General features: G+C 41.1%; 1 protein-coding gene across 4 annotated transcripts in view; it reads left to right on the forward strand.

Annotated features, from left to right (window-relative positions):
- Positions 1-16,039, forward strand: part of dnajc6 (DnaJ (Hsp40) homolog, subfamily C, member 6) — a 134,490-nt gene that overhangs the window by 38,685 nt on the left and 79,766 nt on the right. For all 4 annotated transcript variants that reach the window (XM_069938350.1, XM_069938347.1, XM_069938349.1 and 1 more), the window contains one exon: positions 6,554-6,692. In XM_069938350.1, the coding sequence (XP_069794451.1) occupies positions 6,554-6,692 (139 nt within the window). The remainder of the gene's footprint in view (positions 1-6,553; positions 6,693-16,039) is intronic.

Consider the following 16,039-nt stretch of genomic DNA (forward strand, 5'->3'; position numbering starts at 1 on the left):
CCCCCTCCCCTAACAAAAATCTTAAGTAATAATAAGAAAAAATCAAGAAAGAAATAAAGAAAAAAAAGTAAAGGAAATAAAAGAGAAAAAAAGGAAAGAAACCTGATTGCCGAGAAGACAACAGCCACCACAAGGTTATAACTATTTACATTTTTTAAATTCTTCCAAAGAGGTTAACAAAGTTCTCAAAGTTTAGGGAAAAGGTGTATAAATTTGGTGGTCTTGAACCTATTGCCTTTTTTAGGAATTAAACAGAAATAGCTTTCCTTTAAAGTTGAAGCCATTCATGTATGATGTGGGGGATGTTTATGGTCGTTGGGCCTTGTTCTTGAAGTTGCAGCAATTTCCTGTTAATTGGTTTGAAAGTATCAAAGTATCATTGTCGGTTTGCCACAAATGTCAGTTGATATCACTCAACGTCTTCAGAAAAATAAAGTTTACATAAGTGCTTAAACGCGAATGTGTTCTCCAGTAATGAGCATCAACTGATTAAAGTTCATGGGTTCTGCCAAGTTCTCGTCTGTGATGCGCTGTCATCATTTGCACAGCTGTCAAACTGATGAAGTGACGCGGTCTTCAACTTTGTAATTGCTGTAAAGACAGAATTTTTAAAAATCAGACTTTTGTGCTGTCTTGTGTTATTGGATTATGCGTTTAGACCTTGAGTGTTAATAATCTTGACAGTACAAATTTGCAATCAAAAAGATGTTTTGTCTGTTGAATGCATTTTATTTTGAAGAACATTTTTTTGTAGAAGAACAAATGTTGGGCAGAGAGTTTCTCATCTTAAGCAGTTAATTTTGTTGTTGTTTTGGAGTAATGTTGTTGGGAGGGAACAGAAAAGGGAAGAGGATTTGTTTCATTCAGTCATTAGAACCTGCCATAGAGAGTACGATGTTGACATCCTCATCTTATGCTCTCTGACAGTTGTGACAAAATATAGATATATTTTTGGGAGATAGATTGGGGCAGGTTTTTTAGTGTAGGTCACATACAAACACTTTAAAACCGATCATATTTAAAATACTGGAGCTCTGCTCATGCTAGACAGGTCGGGGCCTCTGAGCCTTTGCAAAATCTTTGAAAAGTGCCCAAGAGACCACTAATGGATTGTTGTTTACAAAAGGGCAACAGATGAAAGCTTGTCGGAGCCGCAGATGGCCTGCAATGGAAGAGGGTAATGTGGTTTTGCAAGCAGAGAGAGTCAAAGACTTTCTCTCAGAGAGAGAGATAGAGAAATAGATCAATTCTACAGTTTTACAGTCAGCAGCAGCAACTGGGACTGGAACAGCACAAGCTGGCAAGCTTGTGGAAAACCCCATTTGGAAGACGGATTGTGAGTGCTTAGTTCAGCCTGGTCAAAGCCCTTGTGGTTCATGCAAGAGGAGAGGACTGGCTGTCTAATGTTTCACTTGAAATAAAAGAAACATAAAAGCACTCTGTAGTGACCTGAAAGAAAGAAGTTATCATCTGGAGAACCCTGAGGGGGCAGGTTTCTTTGGCAAGACACTGAAGTGGCTGATTAAAACAAGTAAATCAGTTGTGGGTGTCCTGGAACAATAAATCTCTCTCTGAAAACCAACAAGAACCTTCCTGAGCGGTAACCATTTACCTTTCAAGCACCAAAGCCTGGTGAACTTTATATATGTTAAATTTTGTGCACCATATAAGAATTGCCTGTAACCAGTGAACTTGGAGAAATGAGAAGTGAGATTGGACTGTGAACCAAAGAACTTTTCTGAACTTGCATACACATTACATACATGTGCGCTTAGAATTAGAAGGGGGTTAAGTTAGGTTAGTTAAGTCAATAGTGATAAGTTAAAGTGTGATTCTGTTTTCATGTTTAAAGATAATTAAAAGCAACTTTTGTTTAAGTAAACATTTGTCTTGGTGAATATCTATTGCTGCTGGGTTTTGGGGTCCTCTGGACAAGTAATACAATAATGAAGCTGATATGAAGAGCAGATTACAAGGGGAATTCTCTGCTTCCCATGATCTTGCTCTTTAAAGTCCAGGGATAGAGCAGGGTCGAAGTTTCTTCACTGTTTCTGCAGATGGTATAATGTGATGCTGGTATTCTGCTGTCTGGTGATCTGTGATCACTTTGAACATGAGATTGATAACTATTCTGCCATAGTAACTGCATGGCTGCCATGCTAGCTAGGCTAATTGACAGCAAAGATGAGACCAACAGAAGTGTACCAATACCAACCCTGCTCATGTCATGCTCCCAACATAATTAAACTTAAACACCTATGTATTTCTCTCACTAGTGCAGTCTAAGGATGAATCACCTCCCAAACTACTTATTTGCCCAACTTGTCAAGTGCCTCTTGCCCCACATGGGGAAAAATCTTTGAGTCCATTGTTGGCCTAATCTGTCACTTCTGATCACACAGAATTGAAGAGGAAGAAAGTAGAGTGTTTGCTGAAGAAGAATTTGCTTATAACTAAACATTAATTTTCATAGATCATATCTGCTTCTTCCTTGTATCCCACCAATTTTATTTAAGTAAAAACACAATGCTTGAGCAACTCAGCAAGTCAAACAGTGTATGTTATGTAGCAAAGATTACCAATGTTTTGGGCTTGAGCCGTTCATCAAGGAATGGAAAAATGTAGGAAGTCACCTGAACAAAACTCTTTAATGGCTTTATCTGGTAACTTTCTCTATTGTTGGTATTAAAAAGGATAGTTCGCTTTAGAAATGAAAAGTTAAATTTTGTGTCATTCATTTTTGCTATTTATCATACATATGCAAATAAGTGATGAGGAATTAATATTTCAAATGAACAGGTTTTATTCAAATAAATGAATTTGTATTGATGACTATGCAATTGGTCACTGAAATTTACTTGAGTCCCACAGTCTAAAACCGGGGTGGGCAACCTTTTATCATATGTGGGCTGGATGGTGTGTCAGTGGTTGAAGGGCGGGCTGCACTGATGCTACTATAAATGAAATAAATACTGAAACACAGACATTATGTAATTGACGTTTTTGATTGTCTGTGCTTGAAGTACATAATGTTCAATGTATGAACATATCTGATAGTAAATTCTCAAAAACAATTCGCAGAAAAAGTTCAAGTAACGAGATCAACCGTATTCCTTCCAAAAGCTATGATGATGCAGTTTAGGTCCGAGATAAAATAAAAAATAAATAGAATTGATCTTCAATGTTGTGTTGACCAATATATTCCTTCCAAAAAAAGTACTAAATCTTCCTTCCTCGTAATCCTTTATTTTTCTTTCATCCATGTGCTTATTGAAGAGTCTCATAAATGCCCCTAATGTTTCAGCCTCCACCACCATCCCTGGCAAGGCATTCTAGGTACATACAATTCTTTAAAAAAAAATGCCTCTGATGTCTCCCCTAAAATTTCTTCCCTTAACTTTGCACAGATGTCCTATTAGTGTAACAGCAGGCTGAAGACAACACTGGAGTTGATGGTTGGGGGGGGTGGGGAATGAACCTGGAGCGGGGTGCAGTGGTTAACAACCCTCCCAATCCTGGTCGCCACAAGGCCCCCCCATTCCCTAGGACAGAATCACCCAGACTGTCTCCCTTCCACCCCTTGTCCGCAGCATTAGCCAAACCAGCTGGGTACCTGAGGTTGGATGAAGGCCCGCTCTTGTCTGTGAGCTATGGCTGCAGCTTGCTGCATCTGTGCGGCTGGCAGATGCAGGATGACGGGTTACACATTGGGGAGCTGGTGCTGTCCGCTAAACGGCTTCTGCTCCCTGCATTAAAGGGCTCATGCCAACTGACCTTGGTGTCTGAGAAACAGCTTGCACTGGGGAGTGGGCACTGGTTGCGGCCCATAGGTTGCCCAACCCTAGTTTAAAAGATATCTTCTTGTCGGTTCCTTGGGAATGTGACTGCATATTGATCTTGGATACATTGCAGTGCTCAATTTTTAAGTGTGTGTTTGCAGGAAAAAAAAGTAAATATTAGCTTAAGGAGAAAAAATTCACATCTTCTAATCAAGGTGATAGCTGTCAACAGAATGCTTCCAGAAATTAATAGATTGAAATTAAGGAAAGGAATAGCAAAATCAGTGAGGTGAACTTGAAAGTGTTTGCTTTTCATGTTTGGGTAAGAGCAAGAAAGTGGTATGATTCTTCTCACTCCCTTAAAAAAAAATTGATGAGGTTTATTAGATGAGGAAAATAAATCTCAAAGGAAGCTTTGGAATAAAGACTAATATTTTAGAGCATAAATAAGATTAAGTGTGGTAAATGTATAATGGTGTTACTTTGAGAAAAGTGTTTTTTAAAATACTGTAATATTACAAACTTCTTCAGTTGAAAAAAAAAAGATTATTCATGCTGAGATGGAGAAATTGGTGATATTTTACTGTAGAAACCAGTTGGAAAGAAGAATGTATGAAGTTCCCATTACATTCATGCGCTGCATAATGTCCGTTTGGGCAAGGCCCGACTGCATCTATGCTCATGGTCCCATTAGGTTATAATAGAGTTCATAAATCCCATTTGGAGAATGGGACATAGCGGAAATAACCGGACTTAGTGAACACAACAGCTTCTTGCATGCAACTTGTGTATCTTGTGTCTCTTGTGTACAAAGTGATTGTAATGCCAGGTGTATAATGGTACAGTACATATATAACCTATAATACACATTTGATAGTCATAATAAAAGCCTATATTACTGCCTTATATATGTACTGTACTTTCTCTCATTATTTTAATGTGAACTTTCCCTACTGACAAATAAAAAGCTTACCGTATAACAGTGTATGCTTCGACTCGAAGGCAGCAGCATCCAATCTTGTGTATCACACATCTCTCGAGTGTTCTTGTGTTGTCTCTCTGTTTGATTTTTTGAAAATATTACTCTGAAGTGCATCATTGCTCCCAAACAAAGCAAAACCCAATGATAATAGCAGCAAGAGGCAAAAGAGGAGTATGGATTTGGAAGTGAAACAATAAGTTATAAACAACACAAAGGTGGAAAAATCATTGAATGCTATTGCTTGCAATTTAGGCATGTCGCACTCGACGATCACGACGATCCTCAAAAACAAAGAAAAAATTCTCCAAGCTGTGAAAGGGTTGGCTCCATTGAAAACTACAAGGCTAATGAAAATGTGAGAGGGACCTATATCAGATATGGAGAATTACTAATGACGTGGATTGAGGACCAAACACAAAAGCCAATCCCTCTATGAAGAAGTTGAGAACAGTGATGTGTATGATCCTGATTCTCTTTGTTAAACTGTGTGTGATTATAGGCTAAGAAAGTGTTTACATAAAAGTTTAAAAAGTGAAATAAAAATTTTAATTTAGTGTAAGTTCAGTATCTTGTACAGAACTGTACCAGTAAAGCCTCCAGACTCACCAAACACCTCGATAGCCCTGCAATTAGAGCAATTGTGATAAGTACAGATTACATATTTCAGTAGTGTATATTTACAATATTGTTATGTATACAGTATTGTACAGTATTAATCTACTTAACCCATATTACCTTGCCAGATATATTAGCTGAAATATGGTGCTGTATGTGTACAGTATCTTGGCTATTTAGTCAATACAGGTACATTACAATATCCCATATAACTTTGCTAAGTATATAATATGGTGTTCACACAAGGTCCACGTCGCATAATGCCCAATTTCATGGAACGTATTGTGGACTTTAAATGATGGATGACTATACTGCCAAAAGAGGACTAGTGACTTTTTTTAAAAAAAAGTTACCAGTATATAAAGTTTTTTTTTCTGATGATAATGTGGAATTTACAAATTGTAGCCAAAAGCTGGGTATGTATGATTAAACATTACTGATCTTTCATATTGTTAAAACAGGTGTAGCTGGCCGTCTGTCTCTGAAATAACTTTCTTGCAATTTGCAATGAGCAGCTAATTATTTAAAAAAAAATCCAATAATGTATAAACTGGTAAATATATCATTTCCATTTGAAAATAATATGTTACTCCAGGTTATTGCAATATTTTTTGTTATGGATTTGGTTTTGAAGGAAATCCATTGTTTAAAGTGGGATATTATTAATTCCACTGGTGTGATAACTCGTCTTGAGATTTGTATATTTCTTAATTTAAAAATAAATATGTTTGGTCATCATTTTGATGGATATAGCAGTTTAAGAATAAAAAACTGTTAATTGCTTTAATAATTATGATGTATTTTTAAAAAGTACAGAAACTAACTCTTTAGTTCCTGTTGGCGAAGAGCCCTAAATTACAATTTTTTATATGTAGAATATATTTTCATTGTTATTTCAGCATTTTCAGTGTGTCTATGATGTTTCCCTTTCTTTGCATCTGGACTAATTGCATTCCTTTTTATTCCTCATTTGGTTGTGGGTTTTTTTTGAATAACTTTTGATACAGCATGTAGTTTGTTTATTTAGTTTTAACAATACTTGGCCCCGAGGAATTGCAACTTAAAAATACTTGAATATAGAGAGATTCTTTAGTTTTCTTTTAGTGAATTGAACTCTTATCTGAATTGCTGGAACTAGATTGTTAAGGTATGCTTGGTACATCTGGTGTTTTCACAGGTACCTCTTCTCAAGATATGGAACCAATTTTTGGGGGAGGCCTCCTTGATATGGTGAAAGGAGGAGCTGGACGACTCTTCAGCAACTTAAAGGACAACCTGAAAGACACCTCCACAAAGGTCATACAGTCTGTGGCCAGGTAAGCAATTGGGGAAGTATTGGAGGAGAAATGCATGCACCCTGTTCTGCAACAAAAGCTACACTAAATTTCTGGGGTATGGCATTGGCTAATCTGTTGGATAACAAATGAGTTAAAACACAAGTATTAATAACCTGAGATTATCTTAAAACTTTAAAAAATATTTTTATTGAGTTTAACCTATAAACTTACATAGAAAAACACATTAAAAAGTCATCTCATAAAAGTACAAATACACAAAAAAAGGATGGAACTATATTAAACAGTTAACTTAAAAGTTGATGGCTGTATAAAATATAATTGGGTATGATATTTTGCTCGTCATTCACATTCATTTGTTAAACAGACGTTGACTAAAATTATACATGTATTGTGGTCAGTGTGCTGTGCAGTGAACAAAAAAAAACACAGAAGCTGTGAGTGAATTGAACCAACCAACTGACTTTACTGGAACTCTCCTAGAGCTTATCAGCATCACTCCCATGATCCTTTTTGGCCCCTCCCACCAGGTCCTGTGCGAACCTGCACCTCCATCACCTGGTTCGCTAGTGGATCAGTGCAGCTCGCTACAGTGTACAAATTTATAGAGGTGTTCAGCATGGAACAGGCTCTTTGGTCCAACTTGTCTATGCTGACCAAGTTGGCATTCTGGACTTGCCCCATTTGCTTGCATTTGACACAAATCACTCTAAAAATCTTCCTATCATTATATCTGTCCAAATGTCTTTTGAATATTGAAATTGTACTTACTTCTATATCTTCCTTTGGCAGCTTGTTCCAAATACAGTCTGCCCTCTGAGTGAAAAAAATTGCCCCTCAGGTCCCTCTGAAACCAATGTCCTCTATTTCTGGAATTGTCTACTCCAGAGATTATTACCCTCTGTTTTCTAACTCCCTAAATTCACTTATAGGACATAATCCCTTTTTATTGCCTACATTGTTAGTACCAATGTGTGAAGTGGCCTCTTGCTGCTTACCCTTCCCCCTTCACCATATTCTGCAACTTCTCAGAGATATCCTTGACCCTGACACCAGGGAGGCAATTCTTCATCCTACTGCTTCATTTGTGGCCATAATTAAAATGTTATGCAATTTATTGTTACAATGCGAAAGGTTCTTCTGTGAGCAGATTATCAGGTTATCTCTATCATTCATCACACAGCTGTGTTAAGCGGATAATTTGCTGACTAGAGGATTACAATGAAAAGGAGGCTCAATTACCACCGAGCAAGGTCAGCATTGTGGCACTGTTATGGCTTCATTCAGAAGCCTGATGGCTGCAGGGAAGAAACCATCCTTAAGCCTGTTCGTGTGTATTTGCTTTCTCATTCTTAAGCCATCTCTCTAATGGGAGAAGGCTCTGTGACTGGAGTGTGGGAGCCTTCATTATGTTGGCTGCCTTTCCTCAGCAGTAGGAGAAGGGGGTTTCTTCCAATTGTGAATGGAGCAACTCTCACACTACGCTGTGTTGCACCCAGCATGCTCAAGTTGTTGAGGGATAAGGGGGACATGACCAACTTCATTGGTCTTCTAAGAAAGTAGTGGCGATGGGGTGCTGTCTTGACCTTCACATCAACTTGTTTGTCCCAAGTCAGGTCATTGGAAATATTTATTCAAATGTCAACTCTTTTGACTTCAGCACCATTAATCTGCACAGAGAAATGGACTCTTTTACCTCTCCTAAAGTCTGTGATTATCTTTGTCTTCTTGACATTGAAAGAGAGGTTGTATTATTGGCACCATGCTACCAGACTTGCAATCTCTTTCTTATATTCTGTCTCATCATTATTTGATACCCAGCCCACTACTGTCACAGGAAAATTGAAAGATGGAGTAGGAACGGTATTTAGTTGTACAGTTGTGAGTGTAGAGGGAGTATAGTAAATGACTGGCTGCATATTCGTGGGGTAATTTTGTTGGTTATGATCATGGAGGAGACATTGTTGCCCATCATCACTGATTGTTAAACAGGAAGTCCCATCATCACTGATTGTTAAACAGGAAGTCCATGATCCATTTGCAGAGGGGGGCATGCTGAGGCCAAGCTTCTGAAGTTTGGGAATGAGTTTGCTGGGGATTATGGTATTAAAGGCAGAGCTGTAGTCAGGGAACAGTGGTCTAATGTAGATGTCCCAGGTGTCCTTGGGTTGAGTGGACAGGCAGGGAGATTGCATCTACTGAGGATCTGTTTGGCTGATAAGCAAATTGAAGTGGGTCAGAATGGTCTGGGAGTCTGAATTTGGTATGAGCCATGACCAGCTTCATGATGGTAGATGCCAAACCCACTGGTTGGCAGTCATTTCGGCTGTTGTACTTTTCTCTAGTACTGGTGTGATGGTGGCTTTGATGAAAGTAGGGACTTTGGGTTGTTTGTCAGGATAGATTTAAGATGTCTGTGAATCCATCTGCCAATTGATTTGTGCATACTCCCAGCACACCAAAGAAAATTATCGTGCAAAATATCTTTAAATTGTGACAAGATTCCAGAGCCACCAGGGAGATCATGCAAACTCCATCCAGACCACACCTGAAGATTAGAGTGAAACCTGACCACAGGAGATGGGAGAACAGCCATATTAACTGCTGTGCAACTGTGCCAATCTGAAACAATCACAAAATAAATCTCATTCACAGGAAAAAAACGCACATAATCCAGTTCTGTGGAGTTTTCAGGTTTAGCTTCACTTTGCCCAGTGGAATTTGGAAATCACTTCGATTGTTACTTCAGCTCTCAAATTTCTTGATTTTTTTTCAACCTCTCCTTGAATTTTTATTCCCCCTTTTTCTTTACTGAAGATTTTCAGAATTTTACTTCGTGATTTTTGAGAAGTAGATTCTTTTAAAATAAAAAAACTGCAGTTTTTAGCTTTAATGATATTTTAAGGTTACCAGGTCACTTATGGAACAGAATCGGTTTCAATCTCTTTCAAGCACAAAACAAATTGATCAGCTGACTACACTAAGGAGTAAAATGCGAAGGCCTGCAGACGCTATGACTGAAGTAAAAGCACAAAGCTGGAGAAACTCAACATGTCAAACAGTGTACTTTATGTAGCAAAGATAAAGATACGTAACCTATGTTTCAGGCTTGAGTTCTTCATTAAGGAATGTGCAAAATATAGGCAGTCACCTGAACAAAATAGTTGGGGGGGTTGGTAAGATAGGCGGAGGAGCAGAGTCCCACAAGCAGGAGGTAATAGGTGGATAAGGGACAGGGCACACCAGCAAACAAGGGGAGGGGGGGGTGGCTCTGTGATTGGAGAGGGAAGGGGGTGGAAAGCTGGAGGAAAGAATACAGGGGGATGGGGAACAGTGGGAGAGGGGGGACTAGATAGAAGAACCTGGAGAAATCTATGTTAACACCATCCAATTGGAGAGTGCCCAGAGAGAAAATTAAATGTCGCTTCTCCAATTTATGAGTGGTTTTGGTTTGACAGTGCATGAGGCCATGGACAGACATGTCCGCGCAGGAGTGGAGTGCAGAATTGAAATGGTTGGCTACCAGGAGATACTTGTTATTGATGAGGAGAGAGCAAAGATTCTCACTGAAGCGATCTCCCAGTCTGTGTCCAGTTTCTCCGACGTAGAGAAAGCCCAATGGAGTAGATGACTCCTGCAGATACACAATTGTTGCTTCACTTGAAAAGGCTGTGTAGGGTCCCAAATAGTGGCGAAGAGAAAGTGTTGGCTCAAGTGTGGCAATTCCTGCGGCTGCAGGGGAAGGTGCCAAGGGATGAGTGGACAAGGGTGTAATGGAGAGAGTGGACCTTATGAAAGGTGAAGAGGGGAAGATGCTTGGTGGTGGGATCATGTTGTAGGTGATGAAAATTACGAAGAATAATGTGTTGGATGTGGAGGCAGGTGGGTTGGTAGGTGAAGACAAGGCAAATCTGTTTTTGTTGCATCTGGGGGCAGAGGGGGCAAAGGCAGATGAGTGGGAAATGGAGGAGAAGTGGGTAAGGGCTGAGTTGATGTTGATGAAGGGGGAGCCACATTCTTGGAAGAAGGAAGATATTTTGGATGATCTGGACTGGAAGACCTCATCTTAAGAACGGATATGACAGAGACACAGGAATTGAGAGAAAGGAATAGAATCCTTTCAGGTGATTGGGTGTGAAGATGTGTAATGATGACGAAACCTACTCAAGGCATAATATCTCTGCCACTTCTATTGATTGAGCAAAGGAGGCAACATCAGTCTTGATGGGCAGTGGTTTTCACTTCAAACAAAAAGTGGCGATGCTTGGCATGATGTTTCATCTGAATCTCCATTGAGTGTTATTTCCTTATGACAAAGGCCATTTAGCCCATCAAGTCTATCACGTCTTGTGGAGCAATCTCATTCGACATTAATATTCCCTATAATCTGTTCTCTCTACATTGTCAACTCCTTTTAAGGCCCTTTCAGGTGGACCCTCTGCCTTGAGGGTGGTGGCAAGAGATCACCTTTCAGGTGGCAGCCATAAAAGGCTGCTTGCAGCATTGCCTGGCGCACCTGAAAGGGCCTATTCGTATCCAGAGGTCCTTCGTAGAGCCTCCGGATCTGATGGAGGCGGGGCGACTGGTGCAGTAGCGTCACCTGTCATAAATATGTGGCATAGCAATGGCAGTCTTCCCTACCCATAATTCCCCCACACAGATTTTACCTACATGGGGGATTATGGGTAGGGAAGACCGCCATTGCTATGCCGCATTTCAAGCTCAGAGTGGTCCTGGTACAGCAGTGGCCAGCCAGGCTGTGACAGTCTACACTGGATGTCCCCTGCCCCAATGGCCCCCACCGACCTCCCCTCCGCAGTGGACCAGGGTCTGTCGGGCAGGGGGGTATTGAATCGCCAGCTAATGGAGTCATCAGTTCCCCCCCCCCCCACCCCCCCAGGCAGCTGCTAACATGAGGGTGTGTCTGTGGAGTGCATTGCTCCACTGATTATCCCTCCCAGAGGAGGGTTGGTGTCGGTGTCTCGGAAGCACTTCTACTCATTCATTTGAGAATGTCTTTAGTCGCAAGGGGGGAGATTATGTGGCTTTACGCTGCGGTGTTCAGGCCACCTGAAAGGCCCTTTAGTTTCTAATATTTACCTAGACATTATGGGCAAATTAACCAAGCCATTATTCTTTCCTCTTTTTGCAAGAGCTTTCTAACCCATTGAGGGTCTCGAGCCATATTTCAGTTACTTTGCATCTTTTAAACATTGTGATACTTTGTGGCTTTCACAGCTTTAATTTTGCTGTGGAATTACTGGCAATGTAATGCATCATACTTGGTGTGTGTCTGGGATTTAGTGCATTGTGGTAAAATTGTGTGGGTGGGTGGGTGGCATAAACTAGGGAAGGAGATAAGAGCAAAATCTGGTTAAACAATTTACTAGGTTGGAATGGAGTGGATGCCTGGCCCAACTAGCAGAAGCCGTCATCTATAGCCCTTTTCACACTTGCGAGTGATCCCAGGAATAAACCGGCAATTGGCATTTAAAGCGCCTAGTGTGAAAGCAAAATCAGCTCAACACTGACATCAGATGATGTAATCTCGAGAGAGAGAGAGAGAGAGAGAGAGAGAGAGAGAGAGAGAGAGAGAGAGAGAGAGAGAGAGAGAGAGAGAGAGAGAGAGATGGCGATCCTGACTTCCCAGAATGCTGTGCGGCAGAGAAACCCCTCCATGAATGCTCTGTCTATGCAGTTGGGTGTACAGCCCTTTCTCTACTGCATGGAATTCTGGGAGGGCAGATCCACCATTGCTTTTTCCCATGGTATTTATAAATTATATGTGATAGAGCTACCAACTTTCACGTACAATATAAATTATGCGCTATCATGCTACAAACTTTCGCACGCTATATAAATTAAGTGATTATAGCGCTACCAACTTTTCCACCCTGTTTAAAAATTGTCCGCTATTGCTATTTATTGCTAGCACTTTTCCACTTTTCCACATAATTAAGTTTTATGTACAGCACAGAATGAGCCCTTCAGCCCATTGTTGTTGGGCTGAAGGGCTCATTCTGTGCTGTACATAAAACTTAATTATGTTATAATTAGGCATGATTAATTTTGTTCAAATATAAGATCATAGTACACTGATCAAGATTTAGGGCAGGTCCACCATCACTCAATGAGTCATGACATTATCGGTAGAAGATAGAACAGTCTTAACCCCAGGGATAGCTCATTGCAAGTGTAAAAGTGTTCAGTGTCCCAGTCTTGGTTAATTTGCCCATAATGTCTAGGTAAATATTAGAAAATAAAGGCCCTTTCAGGTGGCCTGAACACGGCAGTGTAAAGCCACATAATCTCCCCCCTTGCGGCTAAAGACATACTCAGTGTCCCAGTATGAAAAGTCAAACCCCATTCCTATCCCAGGACACTGAATAGCCAATTTAGTGGGATGCAAGTGTGAAAGGGGCTTGAAACTTGGAGTTCTCTAATTCCAAAAGTCTGCTCTTGGGGTGGGGGGAGGGGGTTAAAAAAAACTCAGGCAAGATTATCACGGTGCCATCTGTGAAGCCCAGGCAGACTTTTGGAATTAGAGAACTCCAAGTTGACATCGTCGGACCCTTGCCCGTTTCCCAAGGTAACCGTTACCTTTTCACAGTGGCAGACCGCACCACTCATTGGCCCGAGGCGATCCCGATGCCAGATGCCTCCACGGCCTCCTGCTCCTGAGCACTTTTGAACAGTTGGGTTGTCTGGTTTGGCATCCTGACTACCTCACCAGTGATTGAGGTGCCCAGTTCACCTCTACGCTCTGGACACAGATCGCCAACAGGTTGGGGATTGATTACTTCACACCACGGCCTATCACCCAGAGGCTAATGGGCTAGTCGAGCAATTGCACCGCCACCTTAAGTCAGCACTTATGGCCCGCCTCACCAGCTCTGACTGGGTGGACGAGCTGCTTTGGGTGCTCCAGGCATCCGCTCAACACCCAAAGAAGACCTACAGGCATCATCAGCTGAGCTGGTCTACGGTGCACCACTAGCCCTACCCGATGAGTTCATCATCCCCCAGCAGTCACCGCATGGTCTACTTCCTCGCCTCCGGGCCCAGTTAGACTCCTTCACACCCCCACTGCCACCCAGACACAGCACATGGGCCTCTTACGTCCCCAGCGAGCTGTACTCTACAGAGTACATTTTTATCAGGCGGGGCCCGTCCACAGCACCTCAACAAAGACCATACGAAGGGCCGTACAAAGTAATTTAGCGTTCAGGATCCACTTTCACACTGGTCATCGGGGGTAAGAGGGAACTTTTTACGGTGGACAGGTTAAAGCCAGCCCACCTCGACCTCACCAAGCCAGTAGTTGTGGCCCAACCCAAGAAGCAAGGCTGCCCGGCAAAAAGGGACATTCTTGGGGGGGGTGCTGTGTGGCAGTATGCCATTAGGCAGGCGAACCGGCCCCACTTGTCACGCACACAGCGGGGCAGCCGGCCAGGCAGTGTCGGGGGTTTCCTCCCGACCTCGGCACCGGGTTCAGAAGGCCGCACTTGGTGACCCACGTGACATCCTTGGCAGTTCTCAGCCAGGTCCGGGCTAGGAGTATAAGACCAGCCAGGCAGCCTGCGATAGATCAGTTTTGCTCACTGAACTCAACCCGTCTGGTTGTGCGATCCTTCAGTTAGCGGTGTAGCCACCGCTACAATACAATGATTACTGCCAAGCAACTTGGCAATTTGAAGGGATAACCAGCCCAGGTATTCTTGGTTATTTTATAGTAGCTGACAGAATTAGTATCTTCTGACCAATGTCACATCTCCAATTATTGAGAAAGTTGGAACAGAGTGAGGGGAAAATCCAATTTGAATTGTATAAACTACTTTGAGTATTCTGGTAGATTCATCTGACTGCAGATTCATATAAAAGTCCAGGAATCTCAAGAGACCCAGCTCGACCCACATCATCACTTATTTGAGTTGCTTACAGTGGGGAAGAACAATTGTGCATTCAAAATGATTGTGATACTTTTGACTTGGCTTTGGTGGTAAAATAAATCTTCCCACAATTAGAAAAAAGTATTCAGAGATTGAATATGAAACGTACTGTTGAGGCAGAGTCAATTCTGTTTAACTCTGATCATGTTTTATGATGGGAGATTTGGAAGATCTTTTTAAACAGGAAGAAGGAAAGGTTCAGGTTGCTGTTCATACAAATTGCTTGTCCCTGTTTTGCTTTATGCTGTCCATTGGAAGAAGGGGTTGTCAGGTTAAGAATTGTAAAGGTAAAGAACTTCAAATTTCTGGGTGTAAACATGTTTGAAGATCTATCTTAGGACCATTATTTCAAAGTATAGAAGTTTGAGGAGATTTTGTACGTCATTAAAGAGTTGAAAATTTCTGCTGGTGTACTGTGGAGAGCATTCTGACTGGTTGCATCACTGTCTGGTATGGAGGTGCCAAGCATAGGATAGGAAAAGGCTATAGAGAGTTATGAACTTGGCCAATTCCATCATGGGCATTGGGCTTCCCTCCATTAATGACATCTTCAAGAGGTGGTGTCTCAAGGAAGCAGTCTCGATCATCAAGGACCCTCACCACCCAGGCCATGCTCTTTTCTCACAGCTACCATCAGGAAGGAGGTACAGAAGCCTGATGACCCACACCCAACAATTCAGAAACAGCCTCTTCCCCTCTGCTATCAGATTTCTGAAAGGACAATGAATTTGTGGACACTACTTTTTTAAAATCTTTTTTGCACTAATTATTTGCATAAATATTGCATTTATGGAACTGTAATTTATTGTAATTTTGTAATCTGCAATACTGCTGCTGCAAAACAACACATTTTGTGACATGGTCATGACAATAAACCTGATTCTGATTCTAAGAATTGTTTTTAATTTAACTCAATGCATGAAACTTATTAATGTCCACAACAAACCACTAGGGATATTGGTGTATTGGTTGCAAATATTTATTAACTTGGTACCATATAGCACAAAGCAGCCAATACATGACAACAACAAAAATGGCTGCAGTCCTTTCCTCAAAACCTTGGAAGCTTGCCCTCTGAGTGAGAGCTGAGGGAATAGCTTTTCCTTCTGTTGACAGCAGATGATTCCTCTTGCTCCCTGGGCTATAAAGGGTCTTTGACCCTTCATGCTATCTCCCAGTTTCTTTTGGTATTTTAACTATTCCTTTACAAATTACATTTTAGTTTCAGTTATTACTAACCCATCTCTTCTGCAGATTAAGACACTGTATGCTATTTCTTTTATTGACTGAGTTGCACCTTTCACATTCTGCCTGTTCTGAACCTATTTCAGTTCCAGCACATTCATTGAAATTAGCATTATTTTTGATTTAATTGTCATTCTTTGCTTTTTGACCTCAATATCACTTTACTATGGAGTT

The sequence above is a fragment of the Narcine bancroftii genome, chromosome 5 (assembly GCF_036971445.1).
Source record: "Narcine bancroftii isolate sNarBan1 chromosome 5, sNarBan1.hap1, whole genome shotgun sequence".
Lineage (NCBI taxonomy): Eukaryota > Metazoa > Chordata > Chondrichthyes > Torpediniformes > Narcinidae > Narcine > Narcine bancroftii.